Source organism: Ptiloglossa arizonensis, chromosome 8 (assembly GCF_051014685.1).
Source record: "Ptiloglossa arizonensis isolate GNS036 chromosome 8, iyPtiAriz1_principal, whole genome shotgun sequence".
Taxonomy (NCBI): domain Eukaryota; kingdom Metazoa; phylum Arthropoda; class Insecta; order Hymenoptera; family Colletidae; genus Ptiloglossa; species Ptiloglossa arizonensis.
In genome coordinates, this window is record NC_135055.1 from 10940527 (window position 1) to 10958608 (window position 18082).

At 33.3% G+C, this 18082-nt stretch overlaps 1 protein-coding gene across 6 annotated transcripts in view; it reads right to left on the reverse strand.

Moving 5' to 3' along the window:
• The window catches only part of LOC143149887 (1-phosphatidylinositol 4,5-bisphosphate phosphodiesterase epsilon-1), a 577853-nt gene that overhangs the window by 454518 nt on the left and 105253 nt on the right, over window positions 1-18082 (reverse strand). For all 6 annotated transcript variants that reach the window (XR_012992898.1, XR_012992897.1, XM_076317680.1 and 3 more), the window contains exons 6-7: window positions 4790-5121; window positions 3448-3593 (exon numbers count right to left, since the gene is read on the reverse strand). Coding sequence is in view for 4 of the 6 variants with exons in the window: in XM_076317680.1 (XP_076173795.1) it covers window positions 3448-3470 (23 nt within the window). In the remaining 2 variants the exon portion in view is untranslated. The remainder of the gene's footprint in view (window positions 1-3447; window positions 3594-4789; window positions 5122-18082) is intronic.

Genomic DNA, 18082 nt, shown 5'->3' on the forward strand with positions numbered 1-18082 from the left:
ACAGTTTCTGAGACAAGATACCCACCAGTTTGAAGAACCTATTTCGAGAAAAAAGCGTTTAAAGTTTAAGGATTGCGGCGCTTTACTTCTTAGTGGCCGGAGCTCTGGGAACACTTTGTGAAAAACGTTATATGTATCTTTGTTAATACTTAGATTTCGTTTTAATATTTTAAGAGAGCATTCTTAATATATGATTTTTATTTCTGTCGTATTTATTTCTACTCTAGTATGTTAACAGCGATAAATTTTAAAGATTTTCCGAGATAGATAACCAAATACTATTACGCACATTTTTGTACGGCTGGTTAATAATCTGTATATAATATTTTATTAAATGGGCAAAAAAAATCGTTAAAAACAATAACGATATATATAATTTAATTTTAGTCATAGAGTAATACAAATGTAAGATCACGCATTTATTTCTTTTTCTTCGTTGCTTTAATGTTGTGTTTATTACAAATACTCTATTAAAAGTTACTATTTTATCATTTCTAATAGCGGTATTTTCTTACCAAACTGATTCCTAACTTATTATTTAGTGTATTTTAACGTATCATTTTAATAATTTCTAAATATTTCTTAGAAACCGTAGACTAAAATATTAATCTCAATTTATGAAACTGTGATTCTGAATATTTGATGTCAAAGATTTGGATTTGTGTATACATTATTACTGAAATTGAAACCCAGAGGAAACCTCAGTCTGCAACCTCTCATGTGACAATTGGTCGCGCGACCTGTGACGGGTTAAGGATGTTGTTTCACACATCACTTGAGTCTGCCTCGAGTACCTTACTAGATCTGTCTCACGAAGCATACGAGAAAAAGTATTCTAACCAGAATTAGTCATCACGTTCTACATGACCAGACTGTTTGCGAAAACTGATAACTTCAGAAAGTAAATGTAACACCACTATAAGAAATCAAGCCTGTATTACTTTTCTCTATGCAGTTATTAATAAAAATCTACGTTTTCCATCCGTTAATTTGCTTCAAGTTGCGAGGAAAAGAGTACAATTAAACAAATTTTTTACAGGTACATATTTGAAGTCCCATCAATTGCTTACGACTAGTAACACTGTTTTTCATTTGAGAGCTATTAGAGTTTATCTAATAGATTTATGTCTGCAAGGAATACGATAACTTTTTTATTATTTTTCAGTGTTGTTAATCATTTTTTCATGGTCGAGTTCCATCTGAAAATTGCCCTCTGTTTTTCATACTTTATAGAACTTTACAGAATAGAATAGATAGCAACGGGGATGGGACAAATTTTATTCAAATAAAATATAAATAAAACCAACGTACAGTGATTCATTGAAGAATGAAATTCGTGTTTGTTAATTGTGAAATAATTCATTCCGTAATTCAAATTTTAATTTTAGTTCTGTTAGTAACGGGTCAAAGTGATTTATCTTTCATTTGTTATTTAAAACTTTCGCCTTAATTTTCCCATCTGTAGGCAGCAACGGTACTTATGTACACATGACGGGACAGATTTTCTAAATTGAATATTCGAAATGATACTTTTATTGGTCTATAGTCTTAATATTGTTGCGAGAGGGATTAAATCGGAAAAGGTCAAGCAGCCGAAAAAATCTAGATTGCAGTATTTGTAGCCATCTGCTCATACAAACGTGACTAAAATACACATATTGAAGGTGCAGTATCGTGCAAGAATATCACGAGATTGCTCAGCGATGACATTCGCGACGTATGGATTACCAACAGTCACGTATCAAAATACAATACGTTTCGGCACGACTGGTATTGCGCATTCACCTCATCCACAGGGAGTTCGTGTCGCTAGGTAACAATGGAATCCGTGAGATGCGCAATAAAAGAATTATTTTGGTCAACATATTAATCGATGGCCATCGCGTCAAGAACGTGCTACGCGTTACTTATGTATATACAGAAAAATCAATTCTATATTTGTACATATACCGTTGTGTGGTACGTTTGAGTGTTACGACACCTGTTTAAAAAAAAACCGAACATTTGTGAGGTCTGTCAGTTTTAGAATTTTTTTTCTCTTTTCACAGAATCAATACAAATATTACGATCATTTATTATTTGATTCCATTTTATGAGTCATATGGAAATAAAGAGAGGGAAAATGTTTTTTTATGCACTAATTAATCTGTATATTTATTTACGTTAACAGCGCGAAGAATCTGGTTAAATCATGTAAGTACTGTGTTTATTGAGTAATTGGTTATTAATTAAGGAGCTGTTTTGTTAAATTTGCTTTGTATCGTTCATTCTGTTAAAATTAAGGCACTGTGTTTGTGTAAAAATGATTGGGCTTAGAATTGGTATTATGAATGACTCTTATTGTTAAATTAAAATTACAATTATGTGTGACTCCATGTTAAATTACAGTAGACGAGTTTATCGTTAATGAGCCTTCATGATACTTTGTCGTTAAAATTCATATTAATAATTAATAATCGTATTAATAAAATATCATATTATTTGTCTTAACTAGTTCTATGTAGTTATAAGATAGTAACATAAACCGGAAAACAGGTACTATTATTAACTAACTTGTACTAGAGGAAAGAAATAATAGTCTTAAGCTTAATTTAAGATATTTACAAAAGTAGTCATTTCGTGTAAGACTATGAGGATAGGTTTCACGTTTTTAATACGTTTTGTTGCTACATCTGAGCGTTAAGTTTCATAAACATTGGAAATGATCCATTAGGCAATGTTCCTTGATAGTCGTAGGCCAAGTGAGGGTTGATTGAAATGTCTGACCCAATACGATTTGCTATTCTTTCCAAGACTGATCATTCTATCTACCATCTATACTTTCATCAATATTTACACCGATCGAAACAAGTAGAAATAACGAGTAATCGACAGACACGTTCGCCAAGTTATGCTCAATGAATTTTTAAAATCGTTTTTCTAGAAAGTAAAGCCCTATATGAAAAGATTTATTTTCACGAAAAATAGTTTCCATTCCGGTTAAATCGTTAAGTTTGTCACATCTAGTATTGAGAACCACAGACTATGAGAAGACGACTAGAGAATTTAACTACGAAGATAGATGGAACTGTTACTTATTCTCGCTCCGCTTGCTCTTACTTTAACAATCTATAATTATTCCCGAGAAGTTATCACAGTCTCGCAATTGAACTGTGACAACTTCTCAGACAAGTATTGTCTGGGATCGCTCGCCTTTGTAGCGAGAACGAGAGTGAGGAACAGTACGAGCGAATAACGTACAGTTAGCACGGTATAAGCAGTTCCAAGAAATGGTAGGTGTGACTGTGCAACAACTTGTTAAATAAAAAAACTTCTCAAAGAGTACTGTATCGTGCAAGGAATCGACATTGGTACGGTCTAACGAATGTGATTGGACTAGCATGTATTTGAATTTTATTATCTAAGAAACAAATAAACGCAAGCTAGAAATAAATATTTAGTGCTTACTTGAGACCAGCGACAATTTCCATGGCTGAATTAAAGTTTCCGGTATTCCAACAGGTCTGAGCCACTCGAAGAAGGCAGGACAACACTGCCTGTTTTTCTTCTAACGTCACGCTGTTTACTATCGTGTGGGTGACCCATGAGCTTACCTAATTAACATACAACGACAACAGCGGTTGAGACAATTCTTGTAACGGTGGGTTGCATAAACGTAGAAGACCAAACAAAGTTCAATCTTCCGTATCTCTCTGTATTTCTTATTTCATCTAATTCAAAGTGTACAATTTTGTGAAATTGAACTTCTTTCTAAATATTTCACGGAAAAATATAGACGGTAGGGAAATGTTAATTAAGCCTTATCGTAAGAGAAAAATATATGGTAAATTAGTTCGAACGCCAAACAAAAGTTAATTTGGAAAATCATTTATATATGATCTATTAAATCTTTTTTATATAATTGATTCTAATGATCCACGTATATTTCTTCAATGAGAACAGTTGTTCTGATTATCTTCTCTGCGAAATATTTCTGTATGGAAATTAAATTTCCAGTAAACGTTATCTCGTATGAATTGTTAATCGCATGTATGATTAATTTTCATTGATATTTTATCTCATTCATTTGATATCAAATAATATTTGTTATGTTATTACGTAATAATAAATAATGTGAAAAGGATGAATTTGACATGGAACGATTTTTACAATGTATTATAAAATACTATAATGTGTATAATTTACCTATAACAATATTTTGTTTTATCAAGTTAGCAAATAATTAATCAACTTTTAAGTATTAAAACTATTGCTGGTTTAGAAATAATTTGATAGGTAAGTGACAGTAATATTACCTTTCTCTCGATAGGTTAAGTGACAGTAATATTTTAATAATTCATAAATGAATTCTTCCTATTTCCTTTGTTATATTTCTACTATATATCGTATATAATACATACATTCTACGTTGTACATATAGATACAAGAGAGTCAAGTAACAGAGAAAAAGTTAAGCTAGGCTGGTGTATAGCAATGAAACGAATTAATTCTAAAATTACCCAATAATAACAAATATATATTTCTAATGAAATCTAATAAATATCAATGTGTAATTACTGAAGATATATTTATACATGGTTATAAATAACACCAAACAATCAAATAATTCATTATCTTACTGTATAAAACTTGTTCATTCCTCGATGAAAAATGTAATAAGGGTGTTACAAGATGCTACTTAATTTGTAACTTCATGACCGTCTAGACTAGAGTAGGCGTTTGGCATGCATTATCTCGCGAATATAGAATTTACTGGCACAATAGAAGGTAATAAAGTATCTAGAGTTACCTCATCAAAACGATTGATGAGCGTCTGAACGGAAGAGAAAAGATTGGGAACAGGCCAGTTAGATTCTTCTTCGGTTTGGGTCGAGCTGTTGGCTGTGCTGGGAGTGCTAAAGCTGCAACTCGGCGACGGGGGTGGCCTGGCAGGTGGTTTCTGCGTGCTCTGATCCTGTGCCACGTGCCTTAGGTACTCTTGCGGTGGTACCTGGTAGAACAGCTGGTACTCGGTCTCCGTCAACCTGAGCGCCACCTCCTCGGGGAAGTGCAGCAGCTTGTGCAGATCCTCCAGCTCCTCAGAGCTCCGAGGCGGCTGCGGCTGCGGCCGCTTCTCCAGCTCTAATTAAACAATGTACACCGAGTTTAATATTCTTGCGCGTTATTTTTCCACCGTGTGAAAAGTTACACGAAGAGACTTCTTCGGTGTTTCTTGCGAAATTAATTTCTCTCGGCGGCTTTCCGCTCTTTTTCCGCTCATAAAAATAAACAGAGAATGGGATTGTACCATTGAGGACGTTCGACTTTTTTTTTGTTCCAATTGTTTGAATTAGACATATTCGCGAACGAGACTCCTTAAGTAATCGTATCTGTGATAGGAAAACTTATACGCAGCAGGTTGGAATTTATTGTTAGTTATCCGTGGCAGACATTTTTTCTTCAATTTTGTTCCCCTTTACACTACGCTAAGTCGTGTAATTCAGTGGGAAAATAATCTGTACGGAATAATTTATACTTTGATTAAACTAAACGTTGAAAAGAAAAACCAAACTGACCCAGTTAATATTAGATGAGTTTAATTAATTTGTTAGTTCGAGCAAGTCTCATTTGTGTATTATTTTATACTTATGTGGATTATGTAGGTACTTGTATAAATAAAATAATGGTACTTGATTCAACATACATGATAAAATCTGTTATCAGTCAGATTAAGATAAAGCTTTAAAAAGTTAAATATTCCAATGAAACAAGTTTTTATTCGAACGCAAATATGATGGAACGTCAACTTACGTTTTAAAATTGTGCTGTTTGGTTACAAAACCGAAATGAATAATTTTCCACTGAGAATATTTCAAAAAATGTATGTCTTTACGTCCCATTCATAAAATTTTTAAATATTTCAAATTATTTTTTTACATCCTGTATAATGTAAATTAGAAATTACTTTAGAACATGTATATGTAAATAAAGACCATAATAAATATTCTTGATCGTATCAATTTTATTAACAACAATTTTATATTCTTCAGTCTTATGGAGTTATTATCGGAAATATTGTATTGTTGTGTGCTCGATATTCATTTAAAATTATCCAATATCATTAACTCGTTCCTTGATTATTTCGATACATTCACGGACCGAGGTGATGCACACATATTGACTAGTCGGTGACATTCGTGTACAGAGATAACTCGGCATTGAAACATTGAAGTAATTCTCGTCTGACATTAATCGTATCTGGTAATTCACACACGAGATCAATTTGTACAATTACTACAGGTTGAATATGATTTTTTTATATCTTTGACACTTTGGGGTTTTCTTTGTTACACATATACTGTATGCTGAATTAAGATAGTAGTTTTTAATATTCATTTGCATTCGGTAAGTATATTTCGTAGCATAATACAACGTTTTCGATTCAAGAATTTTAGGTACGAATCTAAAAAGTTTGTTTCAATATTTGTTAGATTGGAAGTAGTAGAAAATCGTAGAGAAATCGATTGACTTGTTTAGAATAATTATTAAAAGGAGGAAAGTTTGCGTGTGTTACAATATAAAAAAGTGTTTCATCAAAGAGGATCTACATTCGGGATCGAAACAATTTTAAATATAAATAAATGCTTCACAGACATAAACACAAACGGTGTTTTGTATTTCGTTAGTTGAACAACGATTGTTTGCTCTTACTTCTTGCCTTTTTTTTTCGAACGTGAAACGCGATGAATAATTTTGGAAATAAAGGTATTTTGCCTAATGGGACGATTGTCGTTACAAAAATAACTGCAACCTATTTTTTTGAGCACTGTACTTCTCGGAATGAAGAAAAATGCGGATATTAAAATGTTATTCGAAGCACACCAACAGTTTTGAATTTGACCTAGTTCCGTTAAAAATAATTAAGATTAGTGTGACACGTTGAACCGGACGTGTACGAACATAATACCTATACACGAGGACCTGGAAAATGTGCGAGTGGCATCCATTTGTGTCGACTAGAAGGAATTTCTAAGTAATTCGATGTATTCGGTATATTACGGATTGCATTGTTATTAAAGCAATTTATAATCCAGAGTTCTCTAGATTTACGTAAAATGTAGCAAATTTCACATGAGAATAGTACTTTAGCAAATGACCTGATTTATAAGCTAGGATAATATTGTAATCGCACGTCGCACGTTACTTTGGCTACAACGCAACATTATCGGATATATTTATACATGTACATATCCACGCACGCACACACATACACACACACACACATCCAAATTAGTGAACAATTAATGAACAAAGAATAAAACGTTGTATCAACGATATTTAGAAGCTGCCCAACTCCGTTTATTGTCAGTGGAACGTTAGTAGAATATAATAAATCATTAACATGTACAACACTATGATAATATTTATTTCTTAGTAACATTCATTGTTCATAGTATGCTAAATTAATTATTGAATTACTATAATGGACAGAAGAGAAAAATGTGGTTGTTTATAGGATTCGTGATCTGACAAGTTCTCGGTTGTAAAAAATAATTCTTTTTTCTGAATGAAGTTGAATCATCCTCATCACTATCAATTTATATCGTTTCTATGTAGGTATATGTATCACTTTATGTTTAATACGTCTTGGAAAACGGAGATTGTGGAGAAATTTGAAATAAATTAACTCTCCATGGAAATAATTAACACTAACGCGATTAATGGTATAGAATAAACATGTATTTTTTAAGTAAAAATAAACGTACTTTACATTTGATTTAAAAAACTTGTTTTTTTCCTCTATAAGTTAATATGACGTAACTTCGTCTTAGATGCGATATTCCACTGATTTGGATCTAGTAGATTTTGGATCTAGCCACGAACGAAGAGTCACTGAACGAATATAAATAAGTCAGTGTAGTTCGAATAAAAATTTCTTCCCATATGCATGACTGTCGAATGATGCTCTCATCTGCAAAAACTGAGATAGGATTTGGTTTGAAAGGAATACTGCAGCCACTCGAAGAGCAATAAAAAGTTATTGAAAGAATAGAATAGAATCCATTGCAAGAATGGAACAATGATAATCCAACAGACGCAATTGATTTTCCTCAGTTAATTTACCGATAGGTATAATTACTAATAAGAAACTCTCAAGCAATCGAACTGTTATAAAATGCTCTGAAGTTCCATCGTACATGGACCACATCTGATTGCGTATTTCCAATGAAAGCTCTTTTAATTATTTAGCCAGTTCTGATTCTAAAACCTGGCTACAATTAATACCATTCAGTGTAGATGGAGGAAACATCGATCCAATAAGGTAATCTTTAATAATGCAGCCCATATATTGCACGTAAATTGAGGCTGATGTAGATATTGAATAACAATACGCGGATTTTCATACGTTCATTGACAGTTATTATGAAACTTTACTCCCTCGTAACTCATACAATTTTTAAAACATATTGTAGCAATATTTGTTTCGCAAAATTCTGTTTGAAAGTTTGTCTTGTCTATAACAAGGATCGATACGGAACTATTTAAGATACATGTACGACAACGGTATTAAAAAATTAATAATACTTGTATTTGATAAAACTTCATTTAAACATTTCAATTATCGCATTTGGCCTACAATGCTTCTCCGTAAATTGGTACACCTGGGTCTTGGGGACGCCGGAGAAATTATTTTTCGCTTCTGAAGAGAAATGGGTTATTCCACTGAGCTAGCCTATTTACTACTCTCCTAACTCATAAGTGGCTTTAAGTCTATAATGTTATTGTTTCCATAGATTTTTCGTATCATAAGAGGGTTTGCGTCTCATTGGTGTACGTGTACCATTAATGTAATTATTCTTAATATTGTATTGGTCGTTGTTAAAACTTCTATGATACTGCAACTTTTGATTTGTGACGTTCATTTATTCTTTTGACAACTGCAGCAGTGTTATTAGATCCTTCCAGTTTATTTCTATATCCATTCGCTATATTATGCACGAAATTGGGTGCTGCCTGGAATGTTAAACAAAAAATTAAAACCAATTTGATTTTGTTACTTTACAATTACGATTTAAGAGTTGCAATACCAAACTTTGATTTTTTATGACAAAAATTACAGAAACTGTGAAGCATTTATCAACGCAAATCTCGTAAATTTATTCTTATTTCATTTTTGTTGTATAAATTTCTTAAATCATAGTATAGAAGGATGTATGTAATTTTATTTTAATTGCAACAAGTGACAGTTATTATTTTGATATTAAAAGATTTTTCTTCAATTCAATCGAAACAGTACACCTTGAGTGGAAATTCTTTTGGATGAACCAGCTACGAATTAACACCCCTTCCTCTTAATATTCCCAAATGGCCCCCCAAAGTTTGTTGTTAGTTTCGCGCCTCCTTGAAAGTCTGTAGCACCCCCCACGGATGAGCTACCACCCACGTTGCAAACATTGCTCTAATCAGATCGTCTTCAGCGCGGCTACAATTAAGTAATAAACACAACTGAAACGTGACGTTGCATAACACCCTTCATATTGGTACGCCAAAACTGTATCGAAAGAAAAGTTTCTCTCTTACTTTTTGTACGAAGATCTAATAACGTAAAAGAAAACATTTACACTTCTTTCTTTTACAGTTACGACCTTGTTGTATTTCTTGGGGATTCCTCACGGTACTCGTTAGAAAATCGACTAATCCTAAAAGATTCAGTATGTACTTGGGTAAGGTGCCAAATTACAGTACGTCTGTGGTTAAATGGGACATTATATTTCTGTTTCAGCACTTGGAGAAAAACAGAAACGAACCATTCAACGTGCAATGTTAAAATGATCCAGAAGCAACCGAAGATAATAGAAAAGTAGAAATTGTTGAAACATAAGAAACAAGTTCTTTGCTACGTGATTTGATTCAATTAAAAGACATGCTTGGAAATGTTCACCTTAGGGTCTTAAACGCTATTGTAGGATCTGTTACAAAACGATTGATTGTCGGTGTGAAAAATCATTTATTTTGATAAATTACATACGTCGGTGATACGATTTTTCAACATTTCTAGAGTTATAGGTAACATTTGACGACGGACAGTGTTTACTCATCTCTATAATAAATGCTCTAGCAGTGTTAAGCCCAGTGACCTCACTGGCCAATTCATTGGTCCACCACGCCCAATCCATCGATTTGGGAACGTATCGTTTAGCTGCCTCCGTGCTATTCATACATAATGACGCGGAGCGCTATTATGTTACAGCTCTATCAAATTAGATGATAATACAGCAGTGCTTGGGAATAGCTAGATAATGTAAGCAGCAGAGGATTTGATTCTTGCATGCTTCAACAATTTTTATATTTCTATACATATACAGAGCGTTCCAAGAATTTGTCCATTTAAACTATACCAGAAATTGCATGTTATCAATAAGAATGAAAAAGCTTACACATTGTATCTTCTTGATAAAGTTTTGTACATACGATACGATGCAAAATAATTTTAAGAGAGATTAAAACACAGAATCGGTTCTGCGTTAGGACAGAGGTATTGCGGATTCATTATACCAATTGTTGGTCATAAATTAGAAAGGGCTATTCGACCACTCTGAAATCTTATGTGTTTCCTTTCCAATATTTTGTGTCTTTTACCTTAATCTTCTCTTCTTTTTTCCTAACTTTCAAATACATCTAATTTCCTCTCACGATTCTTTTCCATCGTCTCTATATTTTCTTAAACATCCAATTTTCTGCACCGACCACTCCCAAATTTAGTTCTTGTTGTTTCCCATGCCTCCGCCAATTAGAAGCTACCAGAGTTTAGCTAATAAGCGAAGACACAAAATCTAATGAGATCACCCCCAGAGTTCTTCGTTGACAGTTCCTCGTTAACCACCTATCTTGGCAGACCTTCGGATCTAATTCACTTGCTCGACAGTCATCTCTCTTCGTTATTTTCATTACAAGTTTTACTTGCATTATATTGTGTTAAGTTTTAATAAATTACGTTATTGTACATTGCGTGCAATCTCATACTTCCGTATTCGTCGACCACGCAAGATTAATTTGGCGTATGATACGTGTCAATTATTACGTTGGACGAGAAATATCTGATCAAATCGAGACAGATCTGACTAAGATACATTTGGTCAATTAGAGTCAGATTTGACACGAAACATGCATAATGTAAGGCTCCAGTTTTAAAACTGCAATAAAAGGAGAAGTCCTAGAATCAAACATGGAAAGATTTATAAGGTTCGCGACAAACATTCTTCAGGTTTTCCTTACGGTGCTACGTTTTTAATCAAGTGCAGGCCATAAAGCCAATGTTGTATTACGTGAGAATTTCAGTGAGATAAACTAGCCGCCAACTCTTGCACAGCGGAAATGTTAGACGAGTGAGTGCCTTTTCATACAACACGTATTAGCTCCTTTCCATTTAATGGCATTGGATTTGGATAGCCACGGCTACTTTATGTATTTGTAAATGTAAGAACCATTTTCAAAATGTGTTAGTAATTAAGTTAAAAATGAGATACTCCAGCACTTCCAACGAGGAATGCGCTGACGCATTATCTCGACGAAGGATTTATAAAGCAGCAATTTCTGGACTAATTTTTCTCCTTGATAAATCTTCGAGTTAAAATTCAGCTAACATTTCTGTTAAACGTATTGCTAGATCTTACATAAATCTTTTTCACTCTTAATCGTCTGTCGTTTTGTAGGAGCTCACGTACACGAGCAACTTTTTTTGTTATTCGGAGCCATGAAAGACCGCCCTGAACGCTCAGCATCTTCAACAGTCTCTCGACGTCCCCTGAATTGCTTTATCTAGTCAAATGCTCGCGAGTTTGACACTGTGGCATCGCCGTAAACCTTTTTCAATTTTTCATAAATGCCCGTCACGATACACCGCTTTTCACCAGCAATTTAATCACAATTCGTTGCTCTAAATCGGAAGTTCTCATCCGATGGTACCTGAAAGAAGATTTTATGGTACGCGAATAATACACGGATGATGCAACGTACGAAATTACGATAAATAAAAGCACAAGAATGTTTGTATCTAAAGCAAACTTATTATACGTTTTTTTGCTCGCTTGAATAGATTTACTTCATCGATTGCTCAATTTAAAATATATTGTATCACAAAGTGCATACATCGATGCAGTTTTCTATACTGTATTTAAAAAGTATACACAGAACGCACTTTGGAGTTACGTTTTAAAACGATGTAAAACAGAATCATATATGAAGAAACTAGTTTTTGTTGACCAAACTCGAGCTTGAAGTTGAATCATTATGTTAACAGTGTGTTTTATATTTAATTTTGTTTAACATCTGTTTTTGTAATTTCTATCAAAGAAGCTCAGACTCTAAGTTTAATCACAATGTATATAAGGTGTTTCGTAGGTAATTTTGTTTAATATTTCTTATTAGTTTATTTAATCCTAGCGTTATGAATGAAATCAAAATATGTATTCAAATTTTTTTATCGAAATAATTCTTAATATTGTATTTATCGAAATAATAATTCTTCTATGGTTTGTTAGAGAAAAGCTTTTTGTTAGGCTCTCCAGAAAAATATTGCACACCGTCTTGTTCAGATGAATTGTCAAATTGAGTTTTCTTTAGAAATCTGTTACTTAAGTTTGGAAACGAAACAGGAAAGGAATATTTTTTAAATATGTATAATTCATAACATAAACCTATTAGATGCTCATTTTCGACCATTTTTCTCAATACATATATACATATATCAGTGGATGATACTGAATTTTGTAAAGTTTAGTTTTTGTTGTACACGTTTCTGAAAAAGATTGAAGACCCCTGCTTTAAACTATATTGATTTACGTGTCTCAAAAACGTGATACACAGACAATATTCTACAAGAACGAGTGTACGAAACAAACTGGACATGCGATGTTCTTTAAATTATGCTTATATGTCCACGAGAGTTTCCGCTGCACGACACTATACATAAACGAGTTGCAACGCCGCTATACAGTGAAAAATAAAATTCTTGTCAGAAATTTATTATCACACCTCTTGTAATTTGAGTTTTTAACCGCGCGCAACACGAACTCTTGTATGAAACCCGTCCGAAGGGAAGCCACTCTTCTCACGAGCCTTGTAATCATCATTCTTTCGATGACAGGGATTTTACAATAGCAATAATAATCCTACTCCGTTTGGCGATTATAACTTGTCCGAAGGTACTTGTAACACAGCACTAATGTCTTCCCTATAAATTTTCCTCTCTATATCTAACGAAGTGATCGATATCTTTGATTACTCAATTCAGATGTGTAACTAACACAAATTACAATCCATATACAAAAGTAACAACGTAATCAACTATCAGGGCTCCCACTTGAAAATTACTTTACAAACCTGAATAATATAACTATTGAAACTTCTATGCAATCACATGTTCCAATATTTAACTATTACTTAGTGAAAAATCAAAGTTATTTTATTATCGGAAAATTACAATTGATTAACATTAACGAAATTTATTTTGCTTCTCCTGGATTTAAGGTTCAACAATGTTTCAAAGGTTGAATTTGTATTCTTTAATAATTGTATTATAATTAAAAATCGTATGTTTATTACGATGTACTTCAAGACTATTATTATATTTAGAATCAAAATATTTATGATATGTTATGTACTATGAAAACAAATATAAATATTTGGTACTACTCTTTGATTTTTATATTCCCTATTAAAATTTTTCCTCTCAAGTCTTCTCCATTTTTATATAACTTTGCAGGTTTATAACGCGGCTAAAAATAAGAAAATGGACATATAATATTTTTAACTACAGCAATTCAAGTTTGAAAAGTGAATTACTTTTCATTAGTATCTTTTGTGATAATACTTGAAGTATGTACATTTACTAAACTTCTTTTTAGTATTTATAAGTATCTATATTTAGTATCGGTATAAAAAATGTTTATTTCAAGTTTCCATCTTGACTTTACGAATTCCAGTGATAATACGTATATACAATTTATGAAACATTGTAAACGAAAGAATTATTGTTAAAACAAATCATTTGCAGACTTGTAGAATGAAAAATATCAGAATAGGTGGATGTAAACATGATTAATGATTTGCAATCTGGCATATTGTAGAGTTGCATTTGTTCGTCGCGCAAGCTCGTACACTGATGGTATTCCACGGACGTCATATAAACAAGATAGAGGAAGGAAAGTAAACTTTTTCAATCGAAAGCCGCCTGGTTGGAAGCAGAATGAATTTTCATTTGTTTTCTCGTCCCTGTGGACAGAAGCACATCGAATGAATGAAATTTTGTGCAACGAGGACGGTTTCAGTTAAATTATTACGCTTGAAGGAGACGTCTCTTCGCTTAGAAAAATTTATGTCACGGCAGCTAAAACTGGGAAATATGCACATATAGTACGTACACGTAAGATTTTATGATAAGAAGCAGAAATATCGATAAAAATAAAAAGTAAGATGAGATAAAATGAAATATATATGGGCTAAAGAGTTGCAATATTTCAAGAAAAATGTAATAATTGTATTGAAATTGTTTTCAGCCTGTGTATATTTTGTTTATATAACTACATCGACTATTCAAGTACTTTTCGAAAATATATTCAAATTTAATTTCGTACTTGACCAAAATTGTAGATGTTTGAAAAATTATTTACATAAAAATTCGAATATAAATGACTACAAATTCATTGAGTTTAATATGCAAGTTAGGACATTTAAATGTGACATTATATGAATATCTCTGTTGCTTTTGTATCTACGCAAAATTTCTCAGACAATTAATTCGTGTGAAAATTTTCAATGTTAAATTAAACGATGCAGAAATAGATGTATTATATGCAAACGGAGTATTAAGAATTTTCAGTCACAGAGAAAACAAGATAAGTACAGATTGAGGAACCAGTTTAATTAATGTTTAATGTATTTGATTGAGTAATCGATACAAGTAGACGATGATAAGACAACATGAAAGATGGTGCAGTCAAAGCACTTTGTAAATATTGACGGAATATTTGCCTCTTCAAACATAATATCGCGTTTATTCAATTGATACTTGAATCAATAAGAGACATTGTGGTAATTGAACATAGTTAATCTTGCTTTGTAAATAAAAAAAGAAAAATAAATAAATAACATAATACAATCTTCATTTACAAATTATAACAGTGTAATGAAATTCTTATTTACCTTTTCATAGGATTTAATAGGTACTAGTAGCGTCAGTGAAAAAGATTATAATTTTAATTGTATTCCGTTGAAAACAACGTAAAATTAATTTTACGATTATGTTCATTATTTATTTATGTATTCATTTATTCAAGTAATCTAGTATAGCATATATATCGCACAATATACACCATGTGCCATATGGTGCATGCACCCACCAGATAAAAATCATACGCACCACAAAAACGTGACAGCTGCTACGCGCATCATTAATCACTTAACTGTCGTGTCCAAGTTAACTTGGGCAAAATAGTCACCACATAAACAATGATTAAATTAATAAAGACTAACATAAAATAATACAAAATTATAGTAAGTATAATTGAATACAAATTGGGGTAAGTTTTTATATAGTTTTTTAATGGATCTACTAATAAAAAAAAGCGTGTTTTTTTCTGGACCTATTACTGAAAACAAACTCAATATACTTTTGTCATTCACATCACGGAAACACCATATACACGAGAGAAATGTCGCACGAATTATCAAAATAACATGTGTGTGTCTGTGTGTGATAGCATGCGAAATATCCACATTGCCACTTTCCACGCACACGTGACGTCCTATTCGTTCGGGGGTCATCTTCTCAGGAGCGTACGGGACAGATATACAAATATCCTTTTCGCGCCTGAGGAGATGGCTCCTGAACGAATAGGACCTGTCATAACTTCAGAAGCAATCTCCTCGCGCGTGTAGCACGTGTATATATCAAAAGCACGGAAATACACACCCACACGTGCAAAAGTTAGTTTTATCGTTTGCGTAACAATCGAGTCACCATGATCGTAAACAGAAGTACAAGATGTGCTTATATATTTCCCTCATGAAACATTCGTGGCTATATTATTTGGGAGGCTAGTACCCATATTCTACAAACGGGTTTCCTTAGAGAAACTGAATCTTCAACGTAGTTGTAAACGATTAGCCGTTACAAGTGTTAAAACACTTATCCATTGTCACATAGTTGCAGTAGATATGAACATGGAGACAAGAAACGATCTATCTACGTACACAAAACATTTAAACAAAAGTGGCCTTATCATTACGTATTATTACTGGTTAGGAAAGTTTCTATATTACATCATAGGACATTACCACTGCACAATTTTATGAGAAAAGAATAGATAATAAATTGACTGAAATTTGTACAATACCTAACAGTTAGCAATCCGGTAATGTGGAATACATTTAAAAGTCTATCTCAAACTTATAAACTCTTATCAAACATCTTTATTGTATTACCGAATGACACGAGATTATGCATCGATAAAAGCACTTTCATAATTAAATTCATAGTGTATTAATCTCGAGTTATAAAAAAGCGTACACGACAAATGCAAGTTACGTCATTATATCGCCGATCGCTGATTTTTTTGGTACTAAATGTCTCCGCTTTCTCCGAGTTGACCGAAATATATTTTGACCTTTTATTTAAAGTTTATCGTGGAAGTCTTTAGTATACAGATACCACGTAGGGTACGCTCGGAGAAAATAAATCTATGGAGATCGCATTTTGAACCCCTCGAAATTACTGAATTATAGTTTCTTTCTCGATTGAGCAATGCTGATCTTTGTATACATGCGGGAGATATTAGGTGGACCGGAAAGTAATGTCGTTTCTGCGCATGTCACTATTTGATTGTCATTTGTCAGCTCATTGTGTACATTAAAGTCGTAGCAAAGACATTCTGAGGTTATAGTGACTTGTTTAGTTGTAAATAATTAAATTTAAAATTTTTCTTTACAATTTTGTGTGAAATGGCCAGCCAAATACCAGAAGAGGTACATATCCGGCATTGCATGCTTTTTGAGTTTCGCAAGGGTAGTAACGCAACAGTTGCTACCAAAAACATTTGCGATGTTTATCCAAATGCTTTAGACGTTCGTAAATGCCAAAGGTGGTTTTCCAAGTTCAAATCCGGTAATTTTGATCTTTCCGACTCGTATGGATCAGGAAGACCAACAACGTTAGACAATGACGTGTTAAGTGCGGAAGTGGAAGCAAATCCGTGTCAGACAATCGAGGAATTGTCAAACAGTCTTAACGAACCTTGGTCGACCATCCAAGAACATTTGCAGCAGATTGGGAAAGTAAGCAGAGCAGGTGTTTGGGTCCCGCATAATCTGTCCGAGGAGAACAAGGCTAACCGATCCACCACATGCAACTTATTGCTTCAACGGCACAATACAGAAGCGTTTTTTGATCGCTTGATCACCGGAGATGAAAAGTGGGTTCTTTATGATAATCCAAAACGCAAAAGGCAGTGGCTCTCTCCAAATGAATCGCCGCAAAGTACTGCTAAGCCAGGTTTACACCCCAAAAAGGCCCTTTTGTGTGTTTGGTGGAGTATTCGCGGCGTTGTTCATTTTGAAGTGCTGAAACCTGGACAGACTGTGAATACAGACCTTTACTGTGAACAATTAGATCGTGTAAATAAAACTTTAATTGAAAAGTGGCCAGCGATTGTCAACAGAAAAGGCGTTATTCTGCAAGACGATAATGCAAGACCGCACTGCGCAAGACGAACCTTGGCAAAAATTAATGAATTGGGGTGGGAGGTACTGCCTCACCCACCATACTCGCCCGATGTTGCACCATCGGATTTCCATTTATTCCGATCGCTTCAACACTTTCTAAGTGGCAAAAGATTTGCAAATTTGGATGATATTCAAAATGCCATCTCTGTATATTTTGCTCAAAAACCAATTGATTTTTATCGATCCGGCATTGAAAATTTGCACACTAGATGGCAAAAGGTTGTTGATAATGAGGGTGATTATATCATTGATTAAAAATAAAAACTCGCTAAAAATTTATGTATTTGAATTTAATGTCGGGAAACGACATTACTTTCCGGTC